The sequence below is a fragment of the Lactuca sativa genome, chromosome 1, assembly GCF_002870075.4.
Source record: "Lactuca sativa cultivar Salinas chromosome 1, Lsat_Salinas_v11, whole genome shotgun sequence".
Classification (NCBI taxonomy): domain Eukaryota; kingdom Viridiplantae; phylum Streptophyta; class Magnoliopsida; order Asterales; family Asteraceae; genus Lactuca; species Lactuca sativa.
The window spans coordinates 223,971,028-223,997,329 of NC_056623.2; the positions used below are offsets into that span (position 1 = coordinate 223,971,028).

The following is a 26,302-nucleotide window of genomic DNA, read 5'->3' on the forward strand; positions in this document are numbered from 1 at the left end:
GTAAGTTGCAGCCGTTGGAGGTTCCCGAATGGAAGTGGGAACAAAATACCATGGATTTTATCACCAAATTGCCAAGGACTGCTAGGGGAATCGATGCAATTTGGGTGATTGTGGACAGGTTGACAAAGAGCGCCCACTTCCTTGCTCTTAGTGAGAGCTCCTTCGCAGAGAAGTTAGCAGAGATGTACGTGAGGAAAGTGGTATATCGGCATGGGGTGCCGATCTCGATTGTCTCAGACCGGATGTACGTTTCACTTCTAGATTCTGGAAGAAGTTTCACGAGGAGTTGGGTACTAGGCTGCATTTTAGTACCGCATATCACCCCCAGACAGACGGACAGAGTGAGCGGACGATCCAGACGCTCGAGGACATCCTCCGGGCATGTGTGTTGAATTTCGGGGGGAGTTGGGATATGTATTTGCCCTTGGCAGATTTTTCCTACAACAACAGCCATCATTTGAGCATTGGTATGCCACCCTTTGAGCTGTTGTATGGGAGGAGGTTTCGGACCCCCATTTGTTGGGGAGAGGTTGGACAACGTGTTATGGGCAGTACAGAGATCGTGCTTCAGACGATAAAGCAGATCCAGCAGGTCAGACAGAGGTTGTTGACCGCTCAGAGTCGTCAGAAGAGTTATGCGGACAAACGCCGGTCCGAGCTTGAGTTCAGGTCCGCAACTTTGTGATCCTGAAGGTCTCTCCTTGGAAAGTAGTGATTCGATTCAGGAAGAGGGGCAAGTTGGGGCCCCGATATATTGGTCTATTCCGGATGGTCGCGAGGGTAGGTAGGGTAGCCTATCGCTTGGAGTTGCCAGCAGAGTTAGGTTAGATTCACGACACTTTCCACGTGTCGCAATTGTGGAAGTGTATAGCCGATGAGTCGGCAGTGGTTCCATTAGAGGATATTTACGTGGATGCGAGCCTGAATTATGCTGAGAGATCGGTGGAAATCTGAGATCGGAAAATCAAGGTTTTGAGGAACACGGAGGTACCCTTGGTTTTCGTTCAGTGGCAACATCGGAAGGGGTCCGAGATGACTTGGGATCCGGAGCGTGAGATGCGTGAGCAGCATCTGGAGTTATTTGCGGAGCGAGACTTCGAGGGCGAAGTCAAGTTCTAGTGGGGGAGAATTATAACATCCCGAATTCCCAGTTATTATTTATTATTGTATTTTTGGTGATTTGTGAGGAGACTCGGCGAGTTGGAGCCCAAACTCGCCGAGTATGATCGCAGTTATGGGTGCGGGTTCGCATCTGGACTCGGCGAGTCCACGCTGTATAATGAAACCCTAATTCCCCGGGTTTGGAGCCTATTTAAGGGCACTTATAGCCTCCCATTGTGGCTACCAGTCCCTTGAGAGAACCCTAAGAGAGCTAAATCGCTTTAAGAGAGAAGAAGTCACTTTTGGATCTTTGTATCCTTTGTTTAGCAAGAATAGGGTGACAAGAGCAAGGAGGAGGTGAGATTCAAGCAGATCCAGAGTCCGGAGGCTTCATTTTGAGGTAATAGTTCGAACCTCCTTCAGTTTTAGGGTTGATCTTTAGAGTTAGGGTTTTCTAACCCCTTTGGAGAGTGATTATGTGAAGCAAATGGTCCCTCTTCGAGTTTGTGCCTTGGATCTGGACTCAAAGAGGTCCAGAGACCTTAACCCTTGGAGCTTTTTGGGTTAGTATGGAGTTATTGGACTTAGGTTGTCATTTTTGGGACCAAATCTCCTTTTGATGCCTTGTTGTGGTTATACAAGCATCAAGTTTCGAACTTTACGTGACATTCATGCTTGGGAAGTCCAGATCTATGGTTTGGGGAAACAGATCTGACCTCAGGAGGTCAATAGAGTTTGTGCATGGCATGAACTCGCCGAGTTGTTCTTGAGACTCGGCGAGTAGGGTTTGGGTTTCACGTAAATTGTTCAGCGAGTAGACTCGCCGGGTTGGGGGATAACCCAGTGAGTCAGGGAGAGTCAAAGGGGGGCTGAGTCAAGCCGGAACTCGCCGAGTTGTTATTGAGACTCGGCGAGTTGAGTCATGGTGGCCCCGCGATTCATGTCAGGTGGAACTCGTCGAGTTAGGGAAGTACTCGACGTGTTAAGAGAGGATCCGAAGGAGTCAGTGAACACGTATAGACTCGCCGAGTCGCTCTAGTGCACTCGCCGAGTCCGGTCAAAGTTGACCGTTGACCATTGACCAGCGTTGACCAGTGTTGACTTGATAGGGTTAGTCAACCTTAGTTGTGAAAGTGTTAATTAGAGATATATTGTGTTATAGGAGGACTATAGCTCGGGAGATCGAGCGCTAGTGATTTCAGGGATTTGCGAGTTATCGAGATACGCGAGGTGAGTCTTCTCACTATACTTTACCTTGAGTAGGTAATCAGAGTTATGTGACAGAGTATTTGTATGCTATATGTATCTTATGTGTTGTACTGCATTATTTCTATGTGATTTATGTTGTGCATGCTTATATAGTTAGAACCGGAAGGTTCACAGTGTTAGAACCAGAGGGTTCACAGAGTAGGGTCCACGGACCCACAGAGTTATAGCCTCGAGTGGCTATTTTGTGCTATGTGTGGTATTTTGGGTAATTCACTAAGCTTTGTGCTTACAGTGTTTGGTGTTATTTGTTTCAAGTACTAGTGATGATCGTGGGAAGGCGCTGACTTGATCAGTACACACACGGGATTTTTATGTTATGAGATCTTAGGATTTTTATATGTCATGGATTGAGTTTCAAACATTGATGTTTTTATGAATATTAAATGAATATGTTTTTATAAAATGCGAAAAATTGTTTTGAAATTTACGGTGTTACAGTCATTCTAGGGTTTCTCGAGCGGGAGGTGGTTGCCATAAATGTGGCATGGAGGGACATTATGCCAGGGACTATCGTCATTCCGCCCCTCCAACATATATGAGGATTTGTTTCCATCGTCATCAGGTTGGTCACGTTAAGACCAACTGTCCGCAGGCCGACGTTAAACCGGCGCAGGCTTCCACATCGACTACTTTGAGGATTGGGGATGGGAGGCCAGTCAAGGTGGAGCCTCCGAAGGCTCAGGGGCGCGCCTTCCAGCTTATGGCCGAGGATGCCAAGGCAGCACCAGATGTGGTTGCTGGTATGTTTCTATTTCTATGTTTCAGTTATTATATATGTGTTATTCTTATTGGTTGTACCTGTGTTTAGGTATGTGTTTAGTAAATTCCTTGCCCGCTTTGGTATTATTCGACTCGGTGGCGAGTCGATCGTTTGTATCTAAGGCTTTTAGTAGAGGGTTCATTGTGTTAGTAGATGAGCTTGAGTGTCTATTGTGAGTGTCGATCGCCAACGAGCACGGGGTTTCTGCTTCTTCGGTTTACCGGAGATGTGAGTTGGAGATTTTCGGGGTATCCTTCCTGATAGACATGATCCCTATTCCCATGAGGGAGGTATGCATGATAGTAGAGATGGATTGGCTCAGTCGATTTGGAGCCATGATCAAATTTGAGGGACAGAGAGTAGTGGTTCGAACCCCAAGGGGGGGAGAACAGGTGGTATATGGCGAGGGCACATGGATCGGATCAGGGTTTTGTTCGGCGGCCAGGGCTCGGCAGTATATTCAGCACGGGTGTGCCAGTTATTTAGCGTATGTGGTGGATACGCGGGATAGGGGCAGCCCTCGGTCACAAAGGTCCCAGTGGTTAGGGAGTTTGTTGACGTGTTTCCGGAGGAGTTGCCCGGAGTGACTCTGGAGAGGCAGGTTGAGTTCGGGATTGATCTAGTGTCGGGTGCGCCCCCTATCGCCAAGGCGTCGTACCGTCTGGCACCACCTGAGATGCAGGAGCTGTCATCTCAGTTGTAGGAGCTGTTGGGTAAGTAGTTTATTCATCTAAGTAGTTCACCCTGGGGAGCACCGATCCTCTTCGTCAGGAAGAAGGACGGTTCGCACAGGATGTGCATTGACTATAGAGAGTTGAACAAGTTAATGGTGAAGAACCGTTATCCACTCCCGATGATAGATGATCTTTTCGATCAGCTGCAGGGTGCATCTTGGCTCTCCAAGATCGATTTGAGATCCGGATATCACCAGGTCAGGGTGAGGGAGGAAGGTGTGGAGAAGACCACATTCCAGACCCGTTATGGTCATTACGAGTTCGTGGTAATGCCGTTTGGGCTCACCAACGTGCCGACTGTGTTCATGGATTTGATGAATCGAGTCTGCAGACCGATGTTCGATCGCTCGATTATTATGTTCATAGATGATATCTTAGTGTATTCCAAGACCCGAGAGCAGCACGAGGAGCATCTCAGGGAACTACTGGAGGTTCTGTGGCGAGAACGGTTGTATGCCCAGTTCTCGAAGTATTTGTTTTGGTTATGAGAGGTCCATTTCTTCGGACATCTCGTTAACCAGGAGGGAATTTTGGTCGATCCGCGCAAGGTGGAGGCGGTTATGCAGTGGGAGATTCCAAAATCTCCCGCAGACATCAGGAGTTTCTTAGGTTTAGCAAGGTACTACCGGAGATTCATTCGAGATTTTTCCAAGATTGCAGTACCCCTCACTCGTTTAATGAGGAAGGGGTGGATTTCTGGTGGGGCCCTGAGCAGCAGAGGGCGTTTGAGACCCTCCGGCAGTGTTTATATGAGGCGTCGATGTTGATACTCCCCGAGGGAGTCGAGGATTTTGTAGCATTTTGTGATGCATCCATCTCGGTTTTGGGGGTAGTCCTCATGCAGAAGGGACGAGTGATAGCTTACGCATCGCGGCAGCTAAAGCCGCATGAGACGAGATACCCTACGCACGATCTTGAGTTGGGAGTTGTGGTTTTCACTCTCAAGATTTGGAGGCATTATATATATGGTGTCCGTTGCACTATGTATACGGATCACAAAAGTTTGAGACACATCATGGATCAGCCAAACCTGAACATGAGACAGCGTAGGTGCTGAAGGCCAACATACCCTATGAGCGGTCTGGGGAGACTGTAGGCCCACATGGTGGCCCAGTCATGCCGAAGGCTCGGTATAGTTTCAGTTAGACTGTAGGCCCTGTAGGGTGGTCCGGTTAGGCCCATGGCCCATTATGCATATTGATTGATTGATTATTACTGATATGATATTATTAGTGTGGTATTGGTATTTTGGGACTAGCTCACTAAGCCCTCGAGCTTACAGTTTACAGTTATTGTTTCAGGTTCTTCGGGCGATCATGGCAAGGCGAAGGCATGACCATACCGTTCCTCACCCTTATGATTTGACTTTTGGGACACTTTGATTGAATAATGATTTGAAAACATTTTTTGTAAACAATACTATTGGCGTTTTATTTATGATTGAAAAGTTTAAATTTGGCGTAAAATTTATAGATGTTACACATATCATGCAGTCAACTAGCATTCCACATAACACATAATCGGCCGGCTTTGGTGCCTTCGATCCATTGGTATGGTGAGGAGACTCACCTCTCAAAAATGTTGAACTGATAAGATAAGATCCGATAAGTCCCAACACGTAGCTCCAACTCAACTGCCTACAAACGTCATGTGACTAGCTTGTCAAAATCTCAAAATACCAGAAATACCCTTATGATCAAACTTGGTCAACCATGGTCAAAATTAAGGTCAACAGTCCATGTTGACCCGGCTCGTCGAGTGCATCTAGTAACTCGTCGAGTTCCTCCAGTGTTCAAAAAACTGGGGAAAAACCCTAACCAACTCGCCGAGTTAATCGTTAGACCGAAAACGGGAGGAACCTGACCGAACTCGTCGAGTTACCGTATCAACTCGCTGAGCTTACTTTGCAGACCGAAAATGGGAAAACCCGCACCAACTCGTCAAGTTTTCCCCGTATCTCAACATAACCAGTCCAATCGAAACCTCCAAACTATAGATCCCGTCCTTTAAGACCGAAATACCATGTAAAGTTGCAAACTTTACATGCATGCATGACCTTAAATGGCTTAAACACTAATGCTAGGGTTCATACAATGTTTAGGACATGGAAAAGGGCCTACGATATGTAAAAGGGGAAACTTTATGTCATTGAAGACCTAGAGGTATCCAGATCTGAAACCTTATCCTCATGACAAGTTCCAATCTAGGAATGACATCATTATGCACCAAAAGTGACCATTTACTTCCATAAAATGAGATCTAAGAAACTAAAGATCAAAATAGCGACTTTATACCTCAAGATGGTCGCCAATACAGAGTAGATGTCGGATCTACGCTTCTCTCTTTACCCCTCCTTCTTCAAGCTTCAAAATCCTTCACAACCACACGAAAATCACACTCCAAAGCTCTCTCACACACTTAAGAAGGTATAAGGCTCGAACTAGGGTTTCTCTGGGCTGTAAGAACAATGAAAGATGCTACAAATGAGCCATAAGTTCTATAAATACAGTACAAATCCCTGAAAATTAGGGTTTCTCTTTACAGCATCTACTCGTCGAGTCGGGGCCTTCCAACTCGTCAAGTAGACCCTAAGTCCCGCGTCCAAAAATCGATCTCTACTCGTCGATTTGGGCTCCCCAACTCATCGAGTCCCAGTACAAAAGCCTAAAAAAATAAAAATTAAATGATACCTAGAACAAGCATTACAACTCATTACAAACATTTTTTTAACTGTTGTTATACATACAAAGAAAATACTTTTTGGACTTTTTAAAAATATTAATGTGGTTAGCAGAAAACATGTAACGCTTACTGTAACAGCCCGGATTTCCAGGTATCTTTTATGCTTATGTTTTTGGTATTTTGTGAGGGGACTCGGCGAGTTGGAGCTCAGACTCGCCGAGTAGGATCACAGTTCTGGACGCGAGTTCGCGCCTGGACTCGGCGAGTCCAGGGTATGGACTCGGCGGGTCCGCACTGTTTAATGAAACCCTAATTTCTTGGGTTTGGGACCTATTTAAAGGGCCTTAAGGTCGTCATTTGTACCCACCAGCCCCCTGAGTGAAACCCTAGCGAGTTTGAGCGTTTGGAGCAAAGCAAGGAGCCATTATTGACCTTGGAGGTGTTACATTGCAAGGAAAAGGAAGCAATAGCTAAGGGAAATCAAGAGGAGCCACTTCCTGAAGATTTGAAGTCCAGAACATCACATTTGAGGTACTATCTTCGAGCTATTCTCTGTAATGTTGACGTTTATAATGATTTAAGGCTTATTGAGCCTTTTGTGGCTAGATCTAGTGCTTCCTTGGTCCCTTTAGTGACTTAGTTTCTGGATCTGGACCCTTGGAGGTCCAGAGTGGCCCTTTGTCCCAACTTTTCATAGATCCATGGGGGTTTTGGATTGGGATCTTTATGCTTAAGGTCAAAACACCATTTATGAGCCATGGAATGTGTTATGAGCACCAAGATATGAACTTTACATGGTGAATAAGCTTAGGAGGGCCAGATCTATGAATTGTTGGAGCGGATCTGACCTCAGAAGCAAGTTTGAGTTGATGCATGGCATGGACTCGCCGAGTCTGAAGAAGAGACTCGGCGAGTAGCATGAAGATTGTCCTTGACCACTCAGTGAGTGGTCCAGTCGAGTTATGAGTTGACTCAGTGAGTCAGGGAGAGTTAGAGAGGGTTGACAGGTGGACTGAGTCGAGCTGGGACTCGCCGAGTTGTTCTTGAGACTCGGCGAGTTGAGTCGTGGTGGCCCCACGATTCATGCCAGGTGGAACCCGTCGATTCAGGGGAGTACTCGACGTGTCAAAAGAGAATCCTAAGAGAGTTGGTGGATACGTGTAGACTCGCCGAGTCGCCCTAGTGCACTCGCCGAGTCCGGTCAAAGTAAACCGTTGACCGTTGACCAGAGTTGACCAATGTTGACTTGATAAGGGTAGTCAACCTTAGTGGTAAAAGTGTTAATTAAGAGACATATGATGTTATAGGAGGATTATAGCTCGGAGGATCGAGCACGAGTGATTTCCAGGATTCGCGAGTTATCGAGATACTCGAGGTGAGTCTTCTCACTATACTATACCCGGAAGGGTTGATTGTGTGACCGGAAGGTCGGATATGATATAAGATATATGTGATATATGTGATAAGTTAATTGTTATATGTGCCATGTATGATATGCTTGATATGGGCCGGAAGGCATTATGTTATGGGCTGGAAGGCGAATATATTATGGGCCGAAAGACGTTGTAATGTGGACCGTAAGGTTGGCGTGGGTAGGACCGGAAGGTCTACCTAGTCGGGACGGAAGTCCCCTGAGACACATGGACCGGAAGGTCAGGGCCTGGAAAGGCGTATGTGCGTAAGCTGTATTTTGGGGAACTCACTAAGCATTTATGCTTACAGATTTTGTGATATGTGTTTTAGGTACTAGCGAGGACCGTGGGAAGGCGCCGGCGTGATCTGTACACACTGATGGAAGATTTATGATCTTGGGATTTATATGATTGTATTATGACATGATACATTGGATCTTGATGACTTATGTGATGGAAATACATTTTAAGAAATGAAAATTTTGTTTTAAATTTTCCGTTGTTACAAGTTGGTATCAGAGCCTTGGTTTGAGGGATTCGGGTACACCTTCGGGCGTAACTGAACTCAAATCGAGGATTTGAGAAAAAATTTCAAAAACAAAATCATAAAATTTTTATAAAGGATTTTGTGGTAACCAAGGATGAAGCAGTGTGTACGATCAGCCAGCGCCCGAACGGTAAAATCCCCAAAATACCCTTACAATATGTGTTATGAGTTATGATTTGATATGAAATGCATGATAGAAGACTAGGTATTCATATTAGGACTAGAGTGGCCTGATTTGTGATGCCTTAGTCTAGGGAAATCTGTTTCTATGAGATGCTGCGAGAGCGAGCGGATAGCTAGTGCAGGGCAGGAATAGAGTACTCATGATCCGGGGTTTGGGGAGGAGGACTTGGGGTAAATGTTGATGTGGTGGAGTCGGTAGTATTGGGCCCATACTACCAAAGACACCGGGTCAGTGGGCAACCCAAGTAAGAATCCCTGGGTATCGAAGACTGAGTAGGGTTGAGTTATCGAGTGCGATTATGCTCGATAGAGTCTCTGATATTTCTATGTTGTATTTCAGAGGCATCATGGTTGGACCACGCCACAGACCCAGTACGAGCAGTGTAAGTGATGAGGAGATTCGTCAGATGATTCATGAGGAGGTGGCTGCAGCGATCCGGGCTGAGATTCCGGAGATGTTTGGGTCTATTAAGACCACTCTGATCGAGACATTTGATGAGCGGTACGCCGCGTTGACTGAGGCTGCATCCGCTGCAGCTACCGCAGCTGTGGCCGCTGCCAGACCACAAGGAGGTGACTCATTGCTATTTCGGGAGTTCAGCAACACGAAGCCACCTGAGTTTGACGGGACGCAGGATCCGATCGCTGCGATGAGATGGATTGTTGATATCGAGGGATGCTTCTACACTTGTTCATGTCTGGAGCATCTGAAGGTACGGTTCGCCTTGAACTAGCTCCGCCTGGCAGCAAAGGATTGGTGGAAGTTCGTGACGGCGAACTTCACTCTGGCAGAGGTTTCAACTGTGACATGGGAGAGGTTTACCACTATGTTCAGAGATGAGTACATTCCCCCGGTGGAGAGGGAACGGTTGGTTCAGGAGTTCTTGACCCTCAAGCAGGGCAATGATTCTGTCACGGTGATTACACAGAAGTTTCATGAGAGGGCGATGTTCTGCCCCGAGCAGGTGTCCACGGAGCAGGCTCGGATGAGCCGGTATTTGGGTGTGTTGAGGAGGGATATCCGGGAGTACGTATCGAACTCGACATATCAGACTTTTGCTGAGCTTCAGGCGAATGCCAGGAAGCGCGAGATCGAGTTGGAGACCCAGGCCAGGGAGGAGGCCGAGTCTCAACGGGAGGATCGGCGGCCGGCTCAGTCTCAGCCGGCAGCCAAGCGGACTAAGTCCGCCGATTCGAGGGTGGGAGGTCAGAAGGGCCGCACTTGCGGAAAGTGCGGCAAGGGACACGAGGGGATATGTCGATCAAGTGCTTGCTACAAGTGTGGCAAGGAGGGGCACATTGCTAGGGATTGCCCCAATGGGTTTATGGTTTGCTTTCATTGCAACCAGACCGGCCATCGGAAGGCCGAGTGCCCTCAGCTTCTTCAGGGATCCGCACCTGCTGCTAGGGCTGCTGAGACTCGACTAGTGAAGGCCGAGGCCCCGAGGGCTCGCGGGAGAGCGTTCCAGTTGACTGCGGAGGAGGTCCGCGCGGTGCCTGATGTTGTGGCTGGTACTTTTCTTGTGAATTCTGTACCTGCTTTAGTATTATTTGACTCGGGTGCGAGTCGGTCTTTCGTATCTCTGGCTTTTAGTCAGCATCTCAGTATTGATCGGGAAGTGATGAGTCGACCTTTGAGGGTTTCCATAGCTGATGAGAAAGTGATATATGCCGCAGACGTGATTCGAGGATGTGTGCTCGAGATTTTCGGTGTCGAATTCCCTATAGACTTGGTTCCTATAGCGATGGGGGATGTCTGCGTTATCGTGGGCATGGACTGGTTGAGTAAGTTTGGGGCAGTTATTGACTGCGAGGGACAGCGGGTGACGATTCGAGACCCTAGTGGGGGAGTGCTTATGGTGCATGGTGAGAGGACCCGGTGTGGGTCGGCGTTTTGTTCGGCTGCCAGGGCGAGGCAGAGTTTGCAGCAGGGCTGCAAAGGATTCATAGCCTACGTGACGGATACTTGAGTGGCCGCGGGGAGGCCCAATTCAGTTGATGACGTTCCTGTTGTACGCGAGTTTTCGGATGTGTTCCCCGAAGAGTTACCTGGTGTGCCTCCGGAAAGGCAAGTGGAGTCCCGTATCGATTTAGTTCCGGGAGCGGCGCCCATTGCCAAGGCGCCTTCTCGTCTCGCTCCACCGGAAATGCAGGAGTTATCCTCGCAGCTTTAGGAGCTGTTGGGGAAGGGGTTTATCCGACCGAGTAACTCACCTTGGGGAGCGCCGATTTTGTTCGTCAAGAAAAAGGATGGTTCACACCGGATGTGTATCGATTACCGGGAGTTGAACAAGTTGACGGTTAAGAACCGGTATCCGTTACCTAGGATCGACGATCTGTTCGATCAGTTGTAGGGGGCATCTTGGTTCTCCAAGATAGACTTGAGGTCGGGTTATCATCAGATGAGGGTTCGGGATGAAGATATTCAGAAGACTGCTTTCAGAACTCGTTATGGACATTATGAGTTTGTGGTGATGCCTTTTGGGCTCACCAATGCCCCAGCTGCGTTCATGGATCTCATGAACAGGGTGTGCAGGCCAATGCTGGATCGGTCGGTGATCGTATTCATTGATGATATTCTGGTATATTCGAGGTCTAAGGAGCAGCACGAGGAACATTTGAGGGAGATTCTTGGAGTTCTGAGATCGGAGAGGCTGTATGCCAAATTCTCCAAGTGTGATTTCTGGTTACGAGAGGTCTAGTTCCTAGGGCACCTCGTTAACCAGAAAGGGATTTTGGTCGATCCGGCAAGATAGAGGTGGTGATGAGATGGGAAGTGTCGAGATCGCCCACCGAGATCAGGAGCTTTCTGGGTTTGGCTGGATATTATCGCAGGTTTATCAAGGATTTCTCCAAGATTGCCATGCCACTTACTAGGATGACCCGGAAGGGTGTTGCATATTCGTGGGGATCGGAGCAGCAGTGCTCATTCGAGACCCTTCGTCAGAAATTGTGCGAGGCTCCGGTGCTTGCACTTCCGGAAGGGATGGAGGATTTTGTGGTGTACTGTGATGCCTCTATATCAGGATTAGGGGCGGTGCTTATGCAGAGGAGGCATGCGATAGTGTATGCTTCGAGGCAGTTGAAGCCTCATGAGTCGAGATTGATGGGTTTTAGCCATAAGAACTTTCCTATGTGCGCATGCAAAACCCTAATGCTTGGATCTAGGCTTTCTAATAAACATGCTTTGAATCCAAGACTTCTAATTACTAATTAGGCTAAACAAGAACAATAAACCAGATCTAGAACCATACCTTTGAGTTCCTTGTTGATCTTGAGGTCTTGGAGCTTCTAGAGTCACAAATGTCACTCCTCTAATGGCTTACAAACACCAAAGCAAGAAGGATGATTTGGGAGAGAGGAGAGGGGAGGAATTCGACCAGAGGTTCCTTACTTTAGGTCAAGTGTCGAATTCCATCAGCCATGGGGTCTATTTATACTTGTAGACTCCTTAAGGATTACATATAAGTCCCTATCAGATAATCTTCTCTTAAGGCTATCCAAATCCTTTCCTAGATAACCCTTTGGACGATTTGAGCTATCCTAACACTCTTAGAATTCGTCCAAAGCATATCCCAATGGATTTACAGTCTAAAGCTTAACTATCAAACAATTGACAGTTTATACCCCTTTATTTAATTAATCTCTTTAAGTCACCAAATTAATTCTAATTAATTCTATGACTTATATTAATGAAATAACAAATATATTATTCATTATATTATTCCCATAATATATTAATAATATTTATTCTCTCTTAATAAATCATCCTATCAAGTTGCTATGGTGAAGGCAACCCAAAAGGACCATGCACAACCGGATATAGTTACAGCCTTAGACACTATTCCAACAGTCTCCCACTTGGATAAGTCTAGTAACTATACAAGTACAATTCGGTTTGCAATCGTAGCTCTCAAAGACGCTGTCAACTCTGATCTAATCAATCTTGTCCTTTAGATAAGGGAACGTACAGTCCTCTGTTAGATATCATGCTGACAATCCTATGGAATGGTTAGTCAAGCATTTAGGTTTCTCGATCTCTGATTTATTTGACATAGAACTTAATCGAACACATCAATTCAGTTCTGACCGGGCCCGGCACATAAGTCAAATCAAATCATCGAGCGGCCGAGATATCGCTTTTACCTTCTTAGATAAAAGTTACAGATAAACTTCGACTTATATGCATTTACTTATTCATTTACCAACTATACACAACAATACGTTTTATAACACCAAGTTACTGATGCGTTTTCGTATTATCAATGTACAATCAATTAACAAATAATAAACCATATATCTAGGTTTTAAGACTATATGATATTATCGTCTTGCGATCACCTTTTATATCTTATTCCATAAGGTGATTCTAGCAAGCGCGGGTTTATTCCAATGCTCAAAACTATTTCATAAGCACTCATGAACGTTGCAGCAACCCTTTGCTATGTCTAACACCATTTAGACACTCTACACACCAATTCACGACAATCTTCTTTCATATCTACTTCCAACATATGAACGATTGTGGACCATTTGAATAATTCGATTATTCCTAATAAACTCAATTATTCTGGAAGTCAAAACATGCAAAGTGAAACAATAGCTAAACAATTAACATAAGATAGTAACATTACTCATAAATAAAACTCCTTTATTTCATCATCAAATGTCAATTACATTTATCTATTACACGTTTCTAATACTATCTAATCTATGCTAATATCATCCTTCAGCCCAATACTCCTAGTATGCTGCAAGTGCTTAACCCTACTCAGTCCCTTCGTAAGCGGATCTGCTGGGTTATCTTCTGATGATATCCTCTTCACTACGAGTTGTCCTTCTTCTACACGATGTCTAATGAAGTGATACTTTCTGTCGATATGTCTTGATCTACCATGATCCCTCGGTTCCTTGGTTAAGGCAACCGCACCTTCGTTATCACAGAAAATCTCCATTGGTTCCTTTATGGCAGGTACGACTCCAAGATCACCGATGAAGTTCTTTAGCCATATTGCCTCCTTCGACGCTTCGCTCGCTGCAATGTACTCTGATTCGCACGTTGAATCAGCTACTGTTTCTTGCTTGGAACTTTTCCATGTCACTGCTCCTCCATTTAGGGTAAAGACCCAGCCTGACTGCGAACGGTAGTTGTCCCTGTCGGTTTGAAAACTGGCGTCACTATACCCTCGCACCTTCAAGTCATCACTTCCTCCGAGGACTAAGAACCATTCCTTCGTCCTCCGAAGGTACTTAAGGATATTCTTCACCGCTATCCAATGGGCTTTGCCAGGATTCCCTTGATATTTGCTAACCATGCTCAAAGCGAAGGCTACATCAGGGCGAGTACAAGTCATAGCGTACATGATTGAACCAACTGCGGAAGCGTATGGTATTCGGCTCATTTCTGCTATCTCAGCTTCGGTACTCGGACTTTGAGTCTTACTCAATTTGGCATTACTTTGTATCGGTAGTTCTCCCTTCTTTGAGTTTTCCATACTAAAACGTTTTAGTACCTTCTCTAAGTAAGTATTCTGACTAAGTCCAATTAGTCTCTTACTTCTTTCTCTTATTATCCTTATTCCCAAAATGTAAGAAGCTTCTCCGAGGTCCTTCATAGTGAAACACTTCCCGAGCCAGGACTTTACCTCCTGCAGAGTCGGGATGTCGTTTCCTATGAGTAATATGTCATCGACATATAAAACGAGGAAGCTTACTACACTCCCACTGGCTTTGACATATACACAAGATTCGTCTTCGCTTCGTACAAATCCAAACTCTTTGACTTTCTCATCGAAGCAAAGATTCCATCTGCGAGATGCTTGCTTAAGTCCATAAATGGACTTCTCAAGCTTACACACTCTATCCGGATGCTTCGGATCCACAAACCCTTCTGGCTGAGCCATGTAAACATCCTCAGCCAACTTTCCGTTAAGGAAAGCGGTCTTGACATCCATTTGCCAAATCTCATAATCATGAAATGCGGCAATTGCTAACATCACTCTAATAGATTTAATTTTCGCAACTGGTGAGAAGGTCTCATCATAGTCAACTCCGGGAGTTTGAGTAAAGCCCTTCGCAACCAATCGCGCTTTATATGTGTGTACGTTCCCATCCACGTCGGTCTTCTTCTTGAAGATCCATTTGCACCCAACGGTCTTACGTCCGGGCACATAATCAACCAAATTCCAAACTTGGTTATCATACATGGATTGGATCTCGCTATCCATTGCCTCTTTCCACTTTACAGACTCCGGGCCTGCCATGGCTTCCTTGTAGCTATTAGGTTCATCAAGATTTACTAGTGTACCATCACTAATATACGTGTCCCCTTCGGTAGTAATATGAAAGCCATAGAACTGGGGATGAACTCTAACTCTATCGGAACGTCTAAGAGGTAAGGATTCGTCAATTGGTTCAACCGGAGTTTCCTCCTCGGGTTGAGCGCCAGCGGTAGAGGTTCCTTCATCCATCGACTCTTGAATCTCTTCAAGTTCGATTTGCCTCCCACTGTCTCCTTGGCTTATGAGTTCTCGCTCTCGGAAAACTCCTCTCCTCGCAACGAAGACAACATTGTCCTTCGGTCTATAGAAGAGATATCCAAAGGATGTCTGCGGGTAGCCGATGAAAATACATCGCTCACTTCGAGGTTCAAGCTTGTCGTGAGTATCTCGTCTTACGAAAGCCTCGCAACCCCAAACCTTGATATGTGCCAACGAGGGAGCTTTCCCTGTCCACATCTCGTGAGGTGTTTTGGCAACCTTCTTAGTAGGGACTCGGTTAAGGATATGGGCGGCAGTCTCCAAGGCATACCCCCAAAAAGAGATTGGTAGTGAAGCACGACTCATCATAGAGCGAACCATATCCAATAAGGTTCGATTACGCCTTTCTGCCACACCATTCAACTGCGGTGTCCTAGGAGGCGTCAATTGCGAAACTATTCCACACTCCTTGAGATAATCGTGGAATTCAAGACTTAGGTACTCTCCTCCTCGATCGGATCGAAGCATCTTGATTTTCCTGCCCAATTGATTCTCCACTTCATTCTTAAACTCTTTGAACTTTTCAAAGGTGTCTGACTTTTGCTTGATTAAGTAGATATACCCATATCTACTATAGTCATCGGTAAAAGTCACATAGAAGCGGTTTCCATCCTTCGTGGTTGATCTAAATGGTCCACATACATCGGTATGTATTAGGTCCAATAGACCCTCGCCCCTTTCACAAGTACTTGTGAAGGGTGACTTAGTCATCTTTCCAAGCAAACAAGACTCGCATGTGTCATCTTCCCTAAGGTCGAATGACTCCAACACTCCATCCTTTTGGAGTTGGGCTATGCGTTTCTTGTTGACATGTCCAAGACGACAATGCCACAAGGAAGCTTTATCCATACTAGTGGAAGAATCAATATTCAAAACATCATTTCCAAAGTTATCAACAATCATAACAGTTTCATATATTCCATTACATGGTATAGCTTCAAAGTAAAAGACACCATTTAGATAAGCCAAAATAGAACCGTTCTCATTATTAAAAGAAAATCTAAATCCTTGTCTAAACAAACCATGAAATGAAATGATGTTTCTTGCCATTTCTGGCGAATAGCAACAATTGTTCAAATCTAAAACTAAACTATTCCTAAGCACTAAGGAATACACTCCAATCTTGGTTACAGGCGACGATCTTCTGTTCCCCATGATTAGATTGATCCTTCCTTGCTCCACATCCCTACTTCTTCTTAGTCCCTGCACATTTGAACAAATGTGATAACCACAACCGGTATCAAGAACCCAAGAAATAGCATGATTAGAATCGTTAGATTTGATTGTATATATACCTGCGAAAGATGGCTTGATCTTTCCTTCTTTGATTGCTTGCAGGTAATCCGGGCAGCTTCTCTTCCAATGTCCTATCTTGTGGCAGTGGTGACACTCTGCCTCATTCGGGTTAGAGCAGGGCTTGGCGGGATCAACTTTGGTCCCACTAGAAGAGGCACCATCTCGGGCTTTCACCTTGCGATGGTTCTTTGATGAAGCTTTCCTCTTCTTTCCCTTCCCTTGTCCAATAGCCAAGACAGGAGCAGCGGGCGGATTGGGAGTAGGTGCAACAGACTTGTCTTTAAAGTTGCTCTCAGCAACCCTCAAGAGACCTTGGAGCTTGCTTAGGGTGACCTCTTCTTTGTTCATGTGGTAGGTCATCCTAAATTGATTGTACATCGGAGGCAAAGAGTGAAGCACCATGTCGATCGCCAAATCCTCACCGAAGTCAACATTTAACTTGCGAAGGCGGTCGACATACCTTTGCATCTTTTGCAAGTGCACGGTAAGAGATTCTCCATGACCCATCTTCGCGGAAATCATGTTAGTGAAAATCTCGTACCTCTCTTGTCTCGCGTTTTGGTGGTACCTTTCCAATAAGTCTTGGTGCATCTCGTACGGGTACATGTCCTCGTAGGACTTTTGGAATTCGGAGTTCATGGTGGCGATCATGATGCAATGTACCTTCGTCGCATCTCGCTCATGAGTTTCAAAGGCGGTGATTTCGGCTGGAGTAGCGATTTCGGTGTTGATTTTCTCGAGCTTCTCATCAAGGACATACTCTTTGTCCTCATAGTGAGCAATGGTGCGAATGTATCTTATCCATTCGCTAAAGTTCGTTCCATCGAAGGTGACCTTTTGGCAAAGGCTCATCAATGTGAAAGAACTAGCAGCAGCGTTGTTTGCGTTCGACATCTATAATTAGAAAAGGACAAAGATAGATTAGAATAAGAATCCCTAATTGTCACCCAATAAGAAAATTAGGGCTAGGATCCAACAATAACATTTACATACTAGAAAAGGGATGCCGTAATCTAATATGCAAATAAATTGAAGGTAAGTGAATGACGATTCACTAATTCTCCATCACGAAACTTAAACTATTAGTCCTAAGTGTTTTTGAGAATTCCTAGGTTCGGATGAGATTCATTGAAACTATTCAATGGCATGTTTAAATCTCGATATGCCCCTCTTGTTTGTGACTGGGATGCCGAGGATCACAAAGCGGGTGTGAATTACCATGCAAATTCACATGGCGCCTTCATTGTAACAATCACCTATTCGACGTGCCGGTAAACCACACACGCTCCATCGAACTATGATAAACAACGAATCACCCTTTGCCACCTTCGCTTAGAACCAATTAGTGTGCCGGTAAACCACACACGCTCCACCAACATCTTAGCAAGGTGCAAAGTGTAATTTCATGGGATTGCATCAATTCACTTTTCCTAAAGTAACTAGGATTGGGAAATTTTTGAAATATGTGTAGTTACTTGTATTTCTTATTATACTTTTAATGAGAGGATGAGGTTGCCCTATCCTACCCGTTCGGCTAACGACCCTCCACCAATCAAGCAAGCGGTGGGTGTGAGTGTACACCCATTAAGCGCCATTTTATAGGCCGCAACCTTATACCCACCTTATAGATCGGCTTCGTGAATGAGGCCTACTAACGGTAAGACTAGCATTTAGTTATACATATATATATTATTCTAGTAATATCATATTAGTATAGGGTTGTATTTTAAAACTTTTAAAATCTAGGGTTTGAAATTTAAGTTGTCTAAATTAAAACTTTTAGTCACAAAAGTAAATTTCAAAACATGAGGGCAGGTTTTAAACATTTAAAACATGGAGGATCAAATAACAAATAATTCCAATTAACAATTAATATCCTAATTATCTATATTTGATTTATTCAAGATTTCTTTTAAGATAATTACCAAAATAATTAAAATAATTAATTAATTATCATATAAGGAAATTAAATATTTAATTAGTTGATAATTACCTTTAACTAGATCAAGATAATAGTTATATTTATCATAAAAACGAATTAATGTTGATCTAATTAGTTTATGGTAAGTTAAGATAAGATAAACACAAAGAAATCCCGAATCTGGCCATTCCTGACGCCTGGACTCGCCGAGTGCACAAATGGACTCGCCGAGTCAGGCCTACTCGCCGAGTCCACTTTGAGACTCGCCGAGTCCATGACTCAGAAACCAAAAATTCGAATTTTGCAGGTTTGTTTCAGTTAATCAAGCAACAATTTACAGAAAACCAAGCTAGGCTCTGATACCACTGATGGGTTTTAGCCATAAGAACTTTCCTATGTGCGCATGCAAAACCCTAATGCTTGGATCTAGGCTTTCTAATAAACATGCTTTGAATCCAAGACTTCTAATTACTAATTAGGCTAAACAAGAACAATAAACCAGATCTAGAACCATACCTTTGAGTTCCTTGTTGATCTTGAGGTCTTGGAGCTTCTAGAGTCACAAATGTCACTCCTCTAATGGCTTACAAACACCAAAGCAAGAAGGATGATTTGGGAGAGAGGAGAGGGGAGGAATTCGACCAGAGGTTCCTTACTTTAGGTCAAGTGTCGAATTCCATCAGCCATGGGGTCTATTTATACTTGTAGACTCCTTAAGGATTACAGATAAGTCCCTATCAGATAATCTTCTCTTAAGGCTATCCAAATCCATTCCTAGATAACCCTTTGGACGATTTGAGCTATCCTAACACTCTTAGAATTCGTCCAAAGCATATCCCAATGGATTTACAGTCTAAAGCTTAACTATCAAACAATTGACAGTTTATACCCCTTTATTTAATTAATCTCTTTAAGTCACCAAATTAATTCTAATTAATTCTATGACTTATATTAATCAAATAACAAATATATTATTCATTATATTATTCCCATAATATATTAATAATATTTATTCTCTCTTAATAAATCATCCTATCAAGTTGCTATGGTGAAGGCAACCCAAAAGGACCATGCACAACCGAATATAGTTACAGCCTTAGACACTATTCCAACAGAGATATCCCACCCATGACCTGGAATTGGGGGCTGTGGTGTTTGCCCTCAAGATCTGGCGGAATTATCTTTATGGGGTTCGGTGTACCATCTACACGGACCACAAGAGTCTGAAGTACTTGATGGATCAGCTAAACCTGAATATGCGGCAGAGGAGATGGTTGGATGTGGTAAAGGATTACGATTATGAGATCCTGTACCACCCGGGTAAGGCTAATGTGGTAGCCGACGCGTTGAGCCATAGGGCGGAAAGCGCCCCGATCCGAGATATTTGTATGAGGTTGACAGTGATGACCCCGATTTTAGATGCCATTCGTGGGGCACAGGCCGAGGCTGTGCAACCTGAGATGCAGAAGAGGGAACGGGTTGTTGGTTTGATATCAGGATTCGTTACTGATGGTCAAGGGCTTATGACATTTCAGGGGCGTATCTGGGTGCCGTTTGTGGGAGGGACGCGTACCACTTTGATGGAGGAGGCTCATCGGTCGAAATTTTCGATCCATCCGGGGGCCACAAAGATGTATTTGGATTTGAGAAAGGAGTATTGGTGGCCCTGTATGAAGAGGGACGTCGCGTGGTTTGTTGAGAGGTGCATGACCTGCCGTAGGGTTAAGGCCAAGCACCAGAGGCCGCATGGCAAGTTGCATCCATTGGAGGTTCCCGAGTGGAAGTGGGAACAGATCACCATGGATTTCATCACCAAATAGCCAAGGACTGCCAGAGGAGTTGATGCAATTTGGGTGATTATGGACAGGTTGATGAAGAGCGCTCACTTCCTTGCCATCAATGAGAGTTCTTCAGCAGAGAAATTGGCGGAGATGTATGTGAGGGAAGTGGTATCTCGGCATGGGGTGCCGATCTCGATTGTATCAGACCGTGATGTGCGTTTCACTTCCAGATTCTGGAAGAAATTTCATTAGGAGCTGGGTACTAGGCTGCATTTTAGTACCATATATCATCCCCAGACAGACGGTCAGAGTGAGCGGACGATTCAGACGCTTGAGGACAAGCTTCGAGCATGTGTGTTGGATTTCGGGGGTAGCTGGGATGCGTATTTACCCTTGGCAGAGTTTTCCTACAACAACAGCCATCATTTGAGCATTGGTATGCCACCCTTTGAGCTGTTGTACGGGCGGAGATGTCGGACCCCCATTTGTTGGGGAGAGGTTGGGCAGAGAGTGATGGGCAGTACAGAGATCGTGCTTCAGACGGCAGAGCAGATTCAGCAGGTTAGACAGAGGTTGTTGACCACTCAGAGTCGACAGAAGAGTTATGCTGACAGACGCCAGTCCGAGCTTGAGTTTCAGGTCGGCGACTTTGTTCTCCTGAAGGTCTCTCCTTGGAAAGGAATGATTCGATTTAGGAAAAGGGGCAAGTTGGGGCCCCGATATATTGGTCCATTCCGTGTGATCGCGAGGGTAGGCCGGGTAGCCTATCGTTTGGATTTTCCAGTAGAGTTGGGACAGATTCACGACACTTTTCATGTGTCGCAGCTGAGGAAGTGTATAGCCGATGAGTCGGTAGTGGTTCCATTAGAGGATATTCAGGTGGATGCGAGCCTGAATTATGCCGAGAGACCAATGGCCATCAGAGATCGGAAAATCAAGGTTCTGAGGAACAAGGAGGTACCCCTGGTGTTGGTTCAGTGGCAACACCAGAAGGGATCGAAGATAACCTGGGAGCCGGAGCGGGAGATGCATGAGCAGCATCTGGAGCTATTTTCAGAGCGAGACTTCGAGGACGAAGTCTAGTTCTAGTGGGGGAGAGTTGTAACAGCCCGGATTTCCAGGTATCTTTTATGCTTATGTTATTGGTGTTTTGTGAGGGGACTCGGTGAGTTGGAGCTCAGACTCGCCGAGTAGGATCGCGGTTCTGGACGCGGGTTCGCGCCTGGACTCGGCGAGTCCAGGGTATGGACTCGACAAGTCCGCGCTGTTTAATGAAACCCTAATTTCTCGGGTTTGGGACCTATTTAAAGGGCCTTAAGGCCGTCATTTGTACCCACCAGCCCCCTGAGTGAAACCCTAGCGAGTTTGAGCATTTGGAGCAAAGAAAGGAGCCATTATTGACCTTGGAGGTGTTACATTGCAAGGAAAAGGAAGCAATAGCTAAGGGAAATCAAGAGGAGCCACTTCCTGAAGATTTGAAGTCCAGAACATCACATTTGAGGTACTATCTTCGAGCTATTCTCTGTTATGTTGATGTTTATATTGATTTAAGGCTTATTGAGCCTTTTGTGGCTAGATCTAGTGCTTCCTTGGTCCCTTTAGTGACTTAGGTTCTGGATCTGGACCCTTGGAGGTCCAGAGTGTCCCTTTGTCCCAACTTTTCATAGATCCATGGGGGTTTTGGATTGGGATCTTTATGCTTAAGGTCAAAACACCATTTATGAGCCATAGAATGTGTTATAAGCACCAAGACATGAACATTACGTGATGAATAAGCTTAGGAGGGCCAGATCTATGAATTGTTGGAGCGGATCTGACCTCAGAAGCAAGTTTGAGTTGATGCATGGCATGGACTCGCCGAGTCTGAAGAAGAGACTCGGCGAGTAGCATGAAGATTGTCCTTGACCACTCAGTGAGTGGTCCAGTCGAGTTATGAGTTGACTCAGTGAGTCAGGGAGAGTTAGAGAGGGTTGACAGGTGGACTGAGTCGAGCTGGGACTCGCCGAGTTGTTCTTGAGACTCGGCGAGTTGAGTCGTGGTGGCCCCACGATTCATGCCAGGTGGAACCCATCGATTCAGGGGAGTACTCGACGTGTCAAAAGAGAATCCTAAGAGATTTGGTGGATACGTATAGAGTCGCCGAGTCGCCCTAGTGCACTCGCCAAGTCCGGTCAAAGTAGACCGTTGACCGTTGACCAGAGTTGACCAATGTTGACTTGATAAGGGTAGTCAACCTTAGTGGTAAAAGTGTTAATTAAGAGACATATGATGTTATAGGAGGATTATAGCTCGGAGGATCGAGCACGAGTGATTTCCAGGATTCACGAGTTATCGAGATACTCGAGGTGAGTCTTCTCACTATACTATACCCGGAAGGGTTGATTGTGTGACCGGAAGGTCGGATATGATATAAGATATATGTGATATATGTGATAAGTTAATTGTTATATGTGCCATGTATGATATGCTTGATATGGGCCGGAAGGCATTATGTTATGGGCTGGAAGGCGAATATATTATGGGCCGGAAGACGTTGTAATGTGGACCGTAAGGTTGGCGTGGGTAGGACCGGAAGGTCTACCTAGTCGGGACGGAAGTCCCCTGAGACACATGGACCGGAAGGTCAGGGCCTGGAAAGGCGTATGTGCGTAAGCTGTATTTTGGGGAACTCACTAAGCATTTATGCTTACAGATTTTGTGATATGTGTTTCAGGTACTAGCGAGGACCGTGGGAAGGCGTCGGCGTGATCTGTACACACTGATGGAAGATTTATGATCTTGGGATTTATATGATTGTATTATGACATGATACATTGGATCTTGATGACTTATGTGATGGAAATACATTTTAAGAAATGAAAATTTTGTTTTAAATTTTCCGTTGTTACACTTACCAACCTTTGTGTTGACCCTCAAACTTACATGTATTCTCACGAATTCATTAGACAAGCGTTCAGACAAAATATTGGTCATGGAATATAGACGACCTAGCTATCTAGTTTTTGTTATCTGCTTACTTGTTTAAGGCAACTATTGTACTACTATTATCTGTAAGAACCTTATATTCAAACTTAATTATGAAATATAAATGTTGTTTTGTTTATCGTTGTGTTTGTGCTATATATTCAATTTATCTGTGATCCATGAACTTAGTCGCACTCCTGACATGCCTCGCATCGGTCGGGGGTGTGACAGTAGAGGTTAGTAGAGGTTAGAGTCCCCACCACCTCCTGTCATCTTGTCATCTGTGTATCAATGACATTGATTGCATAAAATTTCCTCGTTGTTTTCCCGTTTTCCCGTGAGGTAATGTCGGTCCTTAATTGGTGTGCTATCTTGAGGCACTTGTCCAGTCGGTTACGAAGATTCTTGAATTGGCTGCCAATTAGGGCGTTGTCCTAAGAAGAGAAAGGTGTTCCTTGACATTACCTATAGGTACCCTGGAGCATTTGGAAAGCACGTAACGATAAGTTTTCAACAAGATTCACTGTACTCCTTCAAAAATGGTGGTTACATCATCACTATGGTTTTCAATTGGGTTAACTTTAGGGGTAATTTTCGTATTTGTAAGTGGGTGAGTATGTTTGTTGAGCGTTCATCATTTTGTAAAACTCTTTGTTGTTTCCTCTATGCCTTACCCTTTTTCTCTTCGACAAGGTTTTTATGCATTTATATATTTTGCCGTTTCCAAAAAAGAAATTAATTAAAAAAGTCGGGTAACTGGCTGACAAAAATAATTGACTTTAATTTGGAACTAAAATTCTAACCCTACAACACTTGAGATTCGAGCTGTTCACCATGTGTGCAAATATACCACTTGATAAAACGGTTATTACGACAATAAAATTTTCTAACATATTACGTTAATATCTCATTTGATTTTCATAGTTCGATAATTTATAAGTACAAAAACTATTTTATATAATTGCTAAATGCATAGTATAGATTCCGAATTTGACCAAGTTCAACGATTCTGAACATTTGAAAATCGAATGATGCATTGATTACTGCTAAAACCCGTGTTCAATTTTCTACGCTTAATGCTTGTACTATTCTCGCTTTCGTTGCTTGTACATTGATTGCCAACAACACTAATCAACTCACTTGTATCTGATACCATGTCCCGAATTACACCTAAGCATTCCTCCAAGCTTTCCTATAGTCAAGAACCCACATGAATGAAAATGTAGTATATTACTTATATATTGGTAGCAAAAGTAAAGTTCATTGCCTTTTTTTTTCATTTTAAAGAATTTAAAAACATCAAGATAGCTTACTTTGTTTAGATATTTACAAGAGGAAATTGCAGCTTTGAATTGAGAATGTTGAAGAGGAAGCATGAGATCTTGAGATGCATGAAGAAGAGCAGATGCTGCAATCACTGATGGTCTAAACTCTAATAACTTATTTTCTGTTATAAAAAGGAAAAAGAAAAAACGAAAATTATGAACAATACATTAATTGAACTTTATGAAATATATATATTCCATCTGGTAGATAAAGGGAAGAATAAAGGGACAATACAAGGGAGATTTGTTAAATTATCTCCAGCCTTTTTCGCTATTTATGTCAGGTTATCAAATAAAGATTGCACATTAGCTTATATGATAATGATAATCAAAAATTATTCAAGAAATGCAAATGAAGTTGCAATCTGCTTATTATGTGGTTAATGAAATGTGCAGAAATTAAGGTGATTGGTATTACCATAAGGAGATCTCAATAAGATCTGTGAAGCTCGATCTTTAATAGCGTTTGATAAGCATGGATCTTGGAGCTGGAACAACGAAAGGAAGAAATAGAGGAACGAAAATGGTGTAATTGATCGCATTCGCCATTTAAGAGAGGAGAGAATCAGAACCTCCATTCGACTAATTGATTTTGCATCGTAAATTGAACATTCGTATCCCTAAATCCATTAACATTGCAACATAATTACAGAAACTCCTTCGATTTTAACCAATAGACACGTCAAATCGACTCACCTGCAACTTAGGAGTAGCTAAATCGTCGATCTTCATTTTTACAGCGAGAGAAAGGCACGAAATCGCCACAAGCCCAACGATCCAAGGCTTCTCTTGATTCTACAACATTAATATCACAAAAAAAAAAAAAAAAAAAAACACAATTTAGCAAAAGCGTACAATTAAGCAAAAAGCACTTCGTTCTTACCACAATTTTTTGAGTAGAGAAGAATCGATCCATGTAATTAATTGCGAGATAAGCTACGAACGGATCCAAATTTTCAGAAAACTGCGTCATTACAACAAAAGATTGAACAAATCGAAACCAGAAAACGAACAAGAAGCATCAAATTACACCGGAATTAAGTCGACACCTTCGTAATAACTGTCAACGCTTCCCGGCGAAAATTGGCGGGAAAATTGTGAAGAACGAGAACAGATTCATCGGCGAACAGAGACGGAACTGTATCGGTTTGATGCTCTCTGAAGCTCGTCAATGGATTTTCAAGATCAAAGAAGAAATCCATTACATTTACAATATTTGTGAATATTTTTACCTTCTGACGATAGCCATTGAAGAAGCTGTATTAAATTTGGTTTCCGAAGAGGGTAAACAGAAGTGGATGTGCAGGCATTTTTGGAAGAAAGTCCAGAACTTGTTCTTCAGTTTTCAATTCACCAGCTGTTATGTCGAATATATATATACATACCCATCTATGTCTACCCCACAAAGGTAAAGTCTTATCCTTGCATTAAAACTTGTAATCCATGCAGTAAATGTTGTACACATCTATTAGCATTATTTTATTTTTCGGATAATACGAGTTAGGACTATTGTATTTAAAATTATTCAACGAGAATTTAAATAATTGAAAAACATCAAAATTAACATGTGATCTAATGAAAATAAAATATATAAAAAAAAAAGACTTAACTCATGTTACTAATATTAATACAAATCAGGGATAATCACTTCACTTAAAACTTTATATATATACTAGTTTATAACCCGTGGGAACTACGGTTGCAAAATTAATCACATTTTCATACTAAAATCTTGTAATTATAATACAAATAATATAATTAAATCATTAACGAATAGGTATTTTTTAG

The 26,302-nt window shown here is 43.8% G+C and overlaps 1 protein-coding gene across 2 annotated transcripts; it reads right to left on the bottom strand.

The window, feature by feature from the left end:
- Positions 1–24,015: 24,015 nt before the first annotated feature.
- On the bottom strand, positions 24,016–25,855 carry LOC111876955 (putative cyclin-D6-1). 2 transcript variants are annotated; one of them, XM_042895904.2, is made up of 6 exons: positions 25,564–25,855; positions 25,401–25,478; positions 25,211–25,309; positions 24,933–25,134; positions 24,503–24,636; positions 24,016–24,381 (listed from the first exon to the last, which is right to left on the bottom strand). In XM_042895904.2, exons 1-6 carry the CDS (start codon positions 25,714–25,716, stop codon positions 24,190–24,192), a joined length of 858 nt encoding a protein of 285 aa, XP_042751838.1. In that variant the 5' UTR covers positions 25,717–25,855; the 3' UTR covers positions 24,016–24,189. The 2 variants fall into 2 exon arrangements, with proteins under 2 accessions (XP_042751838.1, XP_023729281.1); XM_023873513.3 differs by having other exon boundaries at positions 25,398–25,478.
- Between the last annotated feature and the right edge of the window lie 447 nt (positions 25,856–26,302).